General features: G+C 52.6%; 1 protein-coding gene across 2 annotated transcripts; it reads right to left on the reverse strand.

Moving 5' to 3' along the window:
• Positions 1–3,829: 3,829 nt before the first annotated feature.
• On the reverse strand, positions 3,830–9,711 carry AQP3 (aquaporin 3 (Gill blood group)). Of its 2 annotated transcripts, XM_079112658.1 has the most exons (6): positions 9,510–9,711; positions 6,452–6,578; positions 5,972–6,109; positions 5,506–5,624; positions 4,951–5,168; positions 4,547–4,859 (listed from the first exon to the last, which is right to left on the reverse strand). In XM_079112658.1, the coding sequence occupies exons 1-6, from the start codon at positions 9,615–9,617 to the stop codon at positions 4,691–4,693; spliced, it is 879 nt and encodes a 292-aa protein (XP_078968784.1). In that variant the 5' UTR covers positions 9,618–9,711; the 3' UTR covers positions 4,547–4,690. The 2 variants fall into 2 exon arrangements, with proteins under 2 accessions (XP_078968785.1, XP_078968784.1); XM_079112659.1 differs by lacking the exon at positions 4,951–5,168 and having other exon boundaries at positions 3,830–4,859.
• Between the last annotated feature and the right edge of the window lie 546 nt (positions 9,712–10,257).

A 10,257-nucleotide genomic window follows, 5' to 3' on the forward strand; every position in this document is an offset into this window, starting at 1 on the left:
CTGAGATCCAGTAGAAGCTGGAGCCCTGGAAAAGGCATAAACATCCTGCCTTTCTCCTCCCACTCTCCTTGCTTTTTGATTTCCTAGCTCTGCCTCCTACTTGCCAAAGCCAGTCGGAAGTCAGAAGGCAAAAGGGCCCAGTTGAGGTGATCCATGGAGGTGAGCCAGAGATGATCTGGGCAAATGGAGACTCTCACCTGCACCAGACCTCACGGCTGGGAAGAGATGGTTTGGACCCTGTCATTCTGGTTTCAGAGCCGTGCTCCCTGAGATGTCACAAAGTGCTGTGGGGTTGGGGTGATAAGGGTACGAAGACTGCACTCTAGTCTGGGCTCTGCTGCACTGCACTGTTCTGTGACCCTCAGTGAGACCCTGGTCTTCAGTCTCTCCTTTACACACCTGCCATAACTAAGGTGCCTAGCCCAGGTCAGACAGCCTCTTTGTTCTTGCTGCCACCCCCTCCCTTACCTCAAATAAACCTCTCACCAAAAGCCAAAGCTCCAGGCATGGAGACCCTCCCTCAATTCCCGAGAAGGCCATTCCCAGCAATTGGGCAGATATACGCACTCCTCTCTGCCCCTTAGGACCCAAGTGTTCTACTGGCAAGCCCTTTGAGTCTCCCTGAGGGCTCTGTCTCCAAATTTTCTTCCTTCACACTACCAGCATTCCCTGGGCCCTCATCTCAGGGGCCCAACCCCAGAGAGCACTGGTTCTTGCCTTCCAGTGAGGAAGTGCAGGCTCTGTTTAGGACAGCACCTCCATAGACCCATACTTGGGAAAGCTGAGCTGTCTCTGGCCTCTGGGGTCTCTGTACTGGGTGGAGTAGTCCCTTTCTCCCCTTCCCACTCCACCCAACTCTACCCCACCCACGCTTCTACAAGCGTGGTGCCCCACCCAGATTTTCTCAAAAACAAAATCAAGGAGAAAGGGTTAGCAAGGAGGGAGCTCATTACCTGGAATTAAGGAGGAGGCATGCCCTGGGGTAAGACAAGGGAGCGGGACTGGGCTGGCAGGAAAGTCAATCATAGGTAGAAGTTGAAATGTGCACTGAGTACACACAGAGATGTACTCCAAGGTGCACAGGATGTTCACGTAGAGGTACACAGAGTCAGGCAGTGGCAGAAACACAGACAGAGCCAGAGATGCTCACTCAGAGGCTCAGACCCATGAAAATGTAACTGGACATATTGAAAGTCAGGCCCACACAGAAGCACTGAGAAATGCACACTGCATGTGTGCACAGGGACAGTCACAGATGCAGCTAGGCAAGGAAACAGGAATCAAGCTCAAGTTTCAGGGAGGCCGATTTCAACTGGAGCAAGTCAGAACTTTGATAAAGCTTGGGTGCTTCCCAAATGGGCTGTGGAGAAGGCTTGGTGCACAGTGGACAGAGATGGAGCCCTTGGTGAGTCATGGGATATGGCAATGCTTCCATGGGGTGATTGTCCATGACCACCTTGGAAAATGGATTACATTGAATGGAGCCAGTACACCTGTAGGAGGTGACGTTTTCCTTCTAGAATTAACAGCCAGAACTGTCAAAGAAAGAATCACTTGGAGCGGAGGTAGGGAAGAAGGGAGCTTCCCTCCTGTCCCTGGAGAGGTCACACAGTGGTAGCATGGCTCCTGTTCCCACTCATTGCTCTTGGTCCTGGCCAGGCCTTGCCCTTTCCCGTGAGGTCTGATGCTCCATCCAACATAATCCCTTGCCCTGTCCACCCATTTGTGGGCCCTCTAATCTTCCTCTTCTCCTTCCCAAGAACTTTCTAGAATCAAGGCAGAGCAAGTCATCAGCCCAGTCTTACTCCCTCCCCTCTCTCAGGAAATTCAGAACTGTGGAAGGAATCTGAGGCGGAAGAGGATGTTGAATTCAATGACCTTTAAAAAACAGCCTTTAGCATCCCTCCTGCACACATTCCCCCACTCCTGCTACCCCCCCATCTCTGCTTCTGCAGGAAAAACCCTGAGGTGACATTTTTGAGTATTTACCATCCACTGGTCACTCTGTTAAGTCCTTTCCATGAATTTTTGTCCATTACTTCCTCCTTGTTAACCCCCAAGTCACATGTAAAGAAACTGAGGTTCAGGGAAAGAATATGAGCACTCCCAGGTCACACAGCTATGTAGGTCGGGAATCCAGGTTTGAGGACCCATTAATCATGGCACCAGAAGGCCTACCGCCACGACTGGTCAGGGTCAACAGCAGAATTTGAAATAAAGGGATGACAGATGACATGGGGCACACTGAAGAGAACAGGAGGGTGAGGGAACCAAAGGTGGGACCGGTGTGGCCGGAATGAAACTGGGCAGCCACATTCCCCTCCTGAGGTTTACCCTTCCTCCCCTCAGGGCCTTGGAAAGGTACACTCCCTTCTGGCTCAGGTCCTTCCAGCATTCCAGACACGCCTCTTGGGAGCTGGGGACAAGGAAGGGTTAGAGACCTGAGGTGTAATTGCCTCCTCCCACCCCTACCTCCCAATCAGGGTCCAGGCTGTGTGACTTGCATTTGCCATCCACTCTCTGGGCCATGGTCTCCTCATCTGTGGAGGGACAAGAAGCATTAGCCGGCTTAGGCTCTATTAAAAGCTTAGTTCTCCTGTCTGACCCAGGGATACTCTGACTTTCTTGGGGTTAACTTTGCATGAGGGTTTGGGGAGGGCTTCCTTTGTATTCCTGGTGAAACTTAAGTAGGGTCCAGTAAGCAAGGTGGAAAAGGGAAGAGCTTCCTGGGTACAAGTGTGCATAGCCCCTTCTGTCCCTGGGCAGTCAGGGTGCTGGCAGCCCTTGGTATAACCCTGGCCCCACTGACTACAGAGGGGCTTCAGACCAAAGAAATGAAGCTGTGAGAGGACGGGGCAAATAGTAATGGTTTCTGGGCTTATGCAAGTGACTGTAGAAGATGGTGGAAGAATAGGAAAGAGTGGGGTGACTTACTTCTTAGAGAATTTTTATTAAAATAAATCAGGAATTTTTTGTTTTTTCTATTTTACATTTTTTATTTATTCTAATTAGTTATACATGATAGTCAAATGCCTTTTGACGCATCATACATAAATGGAGTATAACTGTTCATTCTTCTGGCTGTACATGCTGCAGAGTAATCAGGAAGATTTTAACCTACAAGGATGTGAGTTGGAACTTCAGAGGGAAGGCCCAAAGTAGGAAAGCACAGAGCCAGGAAAGCAGGCTGGGAGGGTGGATGGTGATGGGATGAATAGGGTCAGGGGCCAGGTTCTGAAAGCCCTGAATGTCAGATAAAGGGCTTTAAACTACTCTGGATAGACAGGGAGAACCATGGAAAGAGCCCACTTTCAGCAGAGGTTTCCAAAAGATCCCTTTAAGGGCTTCAGAGACTGGCATCACAGGCCTAGAGGCAGGAAAGCCGCCTAAGGGGGTCTTAGCTGAGGTCTGGGTGGAGGTGAAGGAGCTTAAACAGTTAATAGGTAGTAGAGGACAATACAGGTTCCCAGTCCATTGGTCTCATCCAATAATGGGGAACCCACTTCCTCAGTTCTCCCCTTTGGACAGCTCTGTCTGAGAGATGGTTCTTCCCTCTGTGAGGCTCAACCTGCCTTCCTAAGGTGAGGTGTGAGTGCAGGGACTAAGTAGATGTCATTTACTGTGCTGAAGGTGCCCTGAAGGATGAAAGCTGGGAGTCTTGGCAAAGAGTCAGTCTGACCTCTTTGTGTGACTGACCCCTCTCCCCCTAGGCAGAGCTAGAGTATGACGCCTAGGGCACCCTGACCAGATTAGATACCCAGCGGGGCACCTGGGCTGGAAACTTCTTAACCAGCCTCAGAAAAACAGGAGAACAAAGCGATTTCCACAATTGGCAGTTTTAGACATACATTTTATTGGTTTTTTTTTTTTTTTTATAAAAGGCAAAGGAGTACATTGTGGAGGATTAAAGGAGTGAAGATCCTTAAATGGAGTCTCCCCATCCCCATCCCTAAGATAGTAACATCTGCTGTATATATATTTAAAAAAAAAAAAACAAAACAAAAATAAAACAAAAGCAAACATGAAACTTACGCGACCTGGACGTCCCCCTGCCATGCCCACGTTATAACAGAAACATGTTACACGGTTCCTACTCCGAGATTCCAGAGCTCCAGACCTGAGCAGTGGTCTCCCTCATCCAAATCCCACCTCCCCAAAGCCTAGAGAAGCCCCACTAAGAAAAAAGGGCAGACACATACATACTCAGAAACACACATATGTGGATCCTCCTTCATGTGGAGCCCCTGAAACATGCACACCCTGACGTTGTCCTCACAGGTGGATATATCGCCTTCATTGTCTTCTCCCTTCCCCTGGCTCCCAGCACCACTAGGATCCTTTTGGGAAAGTTTGGGAAAGCTTGGTCCCTTGCCCTGAATATCTGGGAAACCACACACACACAAATACACGTGCAAACACACACACACACACACACACACACACACACTCTACTGCCCATTCTCTCCCTTTGGGAGACAAAAGAATGTACTGGCCCTTCTCCCTGTCTCACCAGGGGTGGTGACCTAAGGTCCTTTTGGGCAGGGTCCAGTGGAAATCCTGAAGGGGGCTGTCCAGCAAGGTAGGGCTTCTTGGCCTGGGAGGGGAATCATGAGGGGTCTTCCAGGGAGTAACCCCTGCACAGTCAGTGAATGCTCAAGGGAGGGGGCAGTGAGGGATGGCTGCTGCCCACTCAGATCTGCTCCTTGTGCTTTACATGGGCCAGCTTCACATTCTCCTGCTCGGTGGAAGGTGGAGGTTGCTCCAGATGGCAGCCAATCATGAGCTGGTACACAAAGACGCCCGCGATGGAGCCCAGGAGAGGAGAGACGATGGGCACCCACCACCAGTGCCGGCCCGTCCTGGGGGACAGATACATGTAGTCAGGGTGGGTGGGGCAGGGCAAAGGAGAGGCAGCCTGGGGTAAGATGATGGGATGGGGGCTGTACTCACGTGAAGACTTCAGAGCCCCAGCCAGCAATGGCAGTGAAAAGACGGGGGCCAAAGTCCCGAGCAGGGTTGACAGCATAGCCAGAATTGAAGCCCATGGAGGTGCCGATGACCAGGACCACAAGGCCCACGGTGAAGGCCTCCAGGCCTCGGGGGACAGGGTTATTGTAGGGGTCAACAATGGCCAGCATGCACACGATGAGGGAGGCCGTGCCTATGAACTGGGGAATGGGGAAAACAGGGTGAGGGATAGTCCCTTTCCCACCCTCTGATCCCTCCCTTTCTGTCCTCTGTGTTGCCTGGAGCTAGAATCCTGTCCTCTTCTCATGCCCTGCCCTATACATAAAGCAGTGGTGCTGGAATGTTTGTGAAAGTAAGAACTCACTGGGGAAGCCGTATGCTATAAAAGAACCTGCCACCATTTTCTGATGCAGGGGTCCCCACAGACTGAGAAGCTCTGCTATAGTCAAGGAGTTCTGATCCCTAGCCAGCCCATCAACAAGCAGGGCCACTTTTCCCTCCTCGTTGCATTCCTCTCAGATGTCCCCAAGCCCATACCTGGTCAAAGAAGCCATTGACCATGTCCAAGTGTCCGGAGGGGTAGGTGGCAAAGATGCCAGCTGTGCCGTTGGGGCCTGAGACTATAAGCTCATTGTTGGCGAAGCTCCAGATTGCATCTGGTGACAGATTAGACCCAGAGTTGGTGAGGGCAGAGGCCGGAGCCCAGCCTCCCCTCTCAGGCCCAGCCCTCCCCACTCTTCCAGGTAAGTAGAATCGTAGCTGTATCAATCTGGAGGCACAAGGGGTAGGGTGGAGTGGGGTGGGGTAAAGGGCCTGACACTCTGTTGTTATCCAACTCATTTCTTTCCCCTTGTGCCCCCTACCCTGGGCCTGTGCATGAATCAATGAGTCATGAGCCTGAGGCCAGGGCAGGCCCCAGCTGTCTGTCATTAAAAGGCCTGGTGCCAACAGGACCCAAGTTGAGGGGTAGGCAGTGGAAGAGGGCAGGGTGGGAAAAGCTTACCATAGTACAGCCCAAAAACTATCCCGGCACCCAAGAAAGCTCCCAGTGTCTGAGCCAAGGTATAGATGGGCAGCTTGATCCAGGGCTCACGCGCCAGGAAGCACATGGCGAAAGTCACAGCAGGATTCAGGTGGGCCCCTGAGCAGAGAGGAGATAGAAACTATTATTTACAGCCCACCACAGTGGGGAGATCAGGCCCCCCCCCCCCCCACATATTCTTCCTCTTTGGCCCTGGTGAAAAGAGATAGAGAGAAGGGTTTCTTATACAGAATAGCAGGTGGACTATGTAACAAACTGGCTGGGATAATCTCTGACTCCAAGGTGAGAGTCAAAGGTTCTAAGTGTCAGTTTCTTCTCCACCCTCCTCTCCTAAGAGTCCAGACAAAGCTGAGGCCATTGCTCTGATCTGTCCTTGGAAATGCGCCACGTTAATGGGACACCTGGTGGGAACATGAACTGAGGATGAGATTAAGGTCTTACCAGAGACCTGTCCAGCGACGAGGATGCCCAGGGTGACAGCAAAGCCAAAGGCCAAGTTGATGGTGAGGAAACCACCATGGGTACCCCGGCTGAGTACCACCTGGGCCACTGAGCCACAGCCAAACATCTGTGTCAGGAAATAGAACAAGGCAGAAAGGGTGAGGCCCCTCTAAGGCCTAACTCTCACTCCTGAGGAAAGGAATGATGCTAGAAACCTCCTCCTGATACCACCAGGAGGACTACTGGAGGTCCTTCCTGGAATCCGACCCAAATCCCTTCCACTCCCTGAGAAAAAGAGGACGTGCTCTCCCACCCCTCATATTCCAGTTCTAATCTAATAGGACCCTTGGAAGGGCCTGAAAGGAGTTCTATGACTGGGTGCACAGAAGATGGTTGAACTGTATTCTTTGAATTTTCTTGAGTCCTAATAGATGGTGGGTACAGGAGAACAGCTTTCACTGTAGCACAGATTCTGGCCTGGCCCACAGAGGTGGTCCCCAGTTGCTTAGTTTGGGAGGAGAGTTCGGGTGGTACAGGGGGTACAAAGTACATGGGAGGGGACCAAAATGAGGTGGAATCCACTCACATTCCTGAATCTAAGATGTCAGAACCCCTGGCCTTTGCCATGTTCCCCTCTTAGCACCCTCACTTCCTTGACTTGTCCCTGTCCCAGTGCCTTCTCTCTCCAGCTGTCCTGATCTCTCTGCCCTCAGGGATCCAGGTTCACCACTCATATTTGGAAGTCCTAAATGCAGGGATCTGAGTGGCTCCTTTCACTTAGATTTAGGGCAGAGAAAATAAGGAGACTAGTTCTAAATTCTTCCTGGGATGGGGGGATTAAAGGGGAACAAGTACCCCAATATTCTAGAAGCACAGAATGTGCTATATGTTTATTCCTCTTGTTTAAATGTGAAAATACTTCTGCAGTCATGAGCTGTTGCCCTGACCCCCCAGCATCCCCCAAAGCTGTTCCAGCCCATCATGGGTCTCCTATCCCACTTCTCCATGACTAAAGCTTCTATGCTGACATAGCAGGCAATTTCTGGAACTGTGCTAAGGGCCCAGTTCATTCTAATGGGTCAGTGCCTGTACACTATATTAAGCATTTTGATTATCATCCCTCAGAAAGACCAAGAGATAGTGGGAAGTCAGCAGGGCAAAGGTGTGCAGGCAGGTGAGAGCAAAGATCAGAGATTGTAAAAGTGTTGGTCAGCGGGGTGGGGGCAGACGCATGAGGGTCTGGGGCACTCTGTCCAGCCAGGCTCTGGCTTTGTTTCTTTCCTGCCTGAGGCCTAGACCTGGCTCCATCCCAAGAAGTCTTGGAGGGAGGATCTTTCAGAGCCAGTTCCACCACCTTGGGGCTAATCTTCCTCTTCCTTCCCCACCTCCCTGCCCCCAAGTTCCTGGCAAGCACCCCTGCCCCCACTCTACTAAGGTTCTTCAAAAAAATGGGCTTCCCTCACCTCAAAGACAACCCCATTTCTGCTACTGCCAGCTATAAGTCCCCAACATACAGAGGTATACAAGGCCCTCACCCACCTGTTAGGGGGTCCCCAAGACTGGCCGCTACTGTTATGGGCAGCCCTTGAGGTTCTGTTTTTCACTGACACCTGATGCCTCACATCTACCTGAGCCTGAAAGCTTTCTGCACAAACCTAACACCCTCCTTTTGTGGTCTGGGATAAGCCAAATGATCCTGGGGCTCAGCATGGGGACTGACTGCTACCTTGCAGGGGGGAGGGTTTGAACTGAGACTTGGGAAAGGATAAGGAGGTCCCTCTATGAAAATGGAAGACACCTTCCCTTATCCTGGCTATTCCAAAAGAGGTGGCTAGACTCATGAATCAGAAAAGAAACAGGGGTTCCAAGGCAAGAGTGATAAATGCCTCCCACTACTCCCTTCTTGGCACAGGGGAGAGAGAATGGGGACAACTGATAGCACGACTAGTCTTTGAAGCCAGAGATAAGTCTAGGCCTTTCTCTCCCCATGGAACCTCTTGCACCACCACCACCATTTGGGGTAGGCTTCCCAGAGCCCTACTTACTCCTAGCTAAGCTTCCTAGTCCCCAGGGAGCTGGCTAGTCTGAATTGCCTAGGAGAGGGTGTAACCCCAGGAACCCACCCACTGCAATAGAGCCAACAGAGCCCAGAAGAAAACAGGTGTAACCACACAAGTGACTGAAAATCAGAAAGTAACTGGGACAGGAAATGGAAACCATAACTGGTACATCTGCCAGAACCAAGAAGTGCACACAGAACCACCTAGGAAAAACCTGAGCGAAGCTGGCGTAACCAAGGAGTAACTGGGACTGAGAACCCCAAGCAGGAAGAAGTATCTCACTCAAAGATCCCACAGTGGGCAGAACTCAGAGGGCCACCATCTTCTGCACAGAGACCAACAGCATCTGCCTGGGTGAGTGATAGGATCTGGGAGTCACTTGGCAGAAAGGGAGAAAGTTTTTAGCAACCCCAGATCCTTCGCGTTAGGCCCAGCTTCCTTCCACAGCCTCTGATCTTCAGGACCTTTCTTTCTTCCCACTTTACTGTCTGCAGCCTGTGTAGCCTGCGCCCTCTGCCCTCACCCCTTGGCATACTGTCCTCACTTCACTGCAACTTTTGGACTTTCTGAGGCTTAATTATTCATTAGGGGCCAGACACAGGACCCAACTAATCTAATAGGGGTCCATTTGCCTCTGTCTCCACTACCTCCCAGAGCTGGGACTCTGGGAACCTAAGGAGACAGGAGGAGGGGGAGGTCCTGTAGGGGTGAGCTTCCCCCCTCCTCAGCCTGTGCTGGGTCACCAGTAGAGGGGTAAAGAAGCAGAGCTGTCACCTGGGAGTAACAGCTGTCTTTCTGGCAAGAGTCAGAACTGTCAGACCTGGGGTTACAATTGTGGGAAAGAGGGCTTTGGGGGTCAGCTTGACTCTCCGGGTTAAGTCTGGGAGTCAAAGCCAGGGAGTGGATCAGGGCTGTCTTGAAACAGCCCCTCTGGTGAACAGGGGATTGGGGCACAGCGGAGCTGGAGGGAAAAGAGCTGCTCGGCTCTCTCCACTCACCACGAGGATGAGGGTCCCCAGGCACTCCGCCAGGGCCTGGCGAAGCAGCCGGTAGCGGATGTGGAGCATCTCCCCGCAGCGGGACACCAGCTCCTTCTGTCGACCCATGGCTGGGCAAGCGGCAGCGCTATCCTGCTGACGGGAGGCGGGAGGCGGGAGGCGGGCGGCGGGAGGCGGGAGGCGGGCGGCGGGCGGCGGGCGGCGGGCGAGAGGAGCAGTGTCCTGGAGCGTCGGTGGCGCCCTTTATAAGGCACGCGAGAGACAGGGCCACGCCCGCCCGCCACCCCGCCCGCTGAGCCCTGCGCGGGCGGAATGGGCGGCCACCGCTCACGGCCTAGCCTGGGGGAGCTGGTGAAGGTGGTTAGGGGACATAGCGTGTGAGGAGCTTTGAGGGTGGGTTAGCATTCTCAGGACACTTAGGGGAGGGATGTCATGGGGGCTGAGAGAGGACTGAGGGCATCTAAGAACCAGTGGGTGTGGTGCATGTGTGTGTGTGAAGGCAGCCTGCAGGACCACTGGAGCCGGGAGAGTGGAGCTGCCAAAGAAAGAGACCTCGTGGACCCATGGGGTCTCATGGTGAGCTGCGTAGGCAACCCATTACTGGGGGTGACAGGACACCCATTAGAGGGGAAAGGAACGAGCCCCAACCCTACCTAAGTCTGGACTCAGGAGTCCTCAGGTCCAGGGGGCTGGAGGGAGGAGGTTGTGGGCCCCAGGTCAGAAAAGACCTTCTCACAATCCAGACCCA

The sequence above is a fragment of the Sciurus vulgaris genome (genome assembly GCF_902686455.1).
Source record: "Sciurus vulgaris genome assembly, chromosome: 15".
Lineage (NCBI taxonomy): Eukaryota > Metazoa > Chordata > Mammalia > Rodentia > Sciuridae > Sciurus > Sciurus vulgaris.

Bases quoted from the DNA above. Each gene is read 5' to 3' on its own strand.
- AQP3 (XM_079112658.1), bottom strand. From the start codon at position 9,617: ATGGGTCGACAGAAGGAGCTGGTGTCCCGCTGCGGGGAGATGCTCCAC. The intron at 5,625-5,971 runs GTAAGCTTTTCC...ATCTGTCACCAG, and splicing joins AGTTTTTGGGCTGTACTATG to ATGCAATCTGGAGCTTCGCC. The intron at 4,860-4,950 runs GTGAGTACAGCC...TCTGTCCCCCAG, and splicing joins TGGGGCTCTGAAGTCTTCAC to GACGGGCCGGCACTGGTGGT.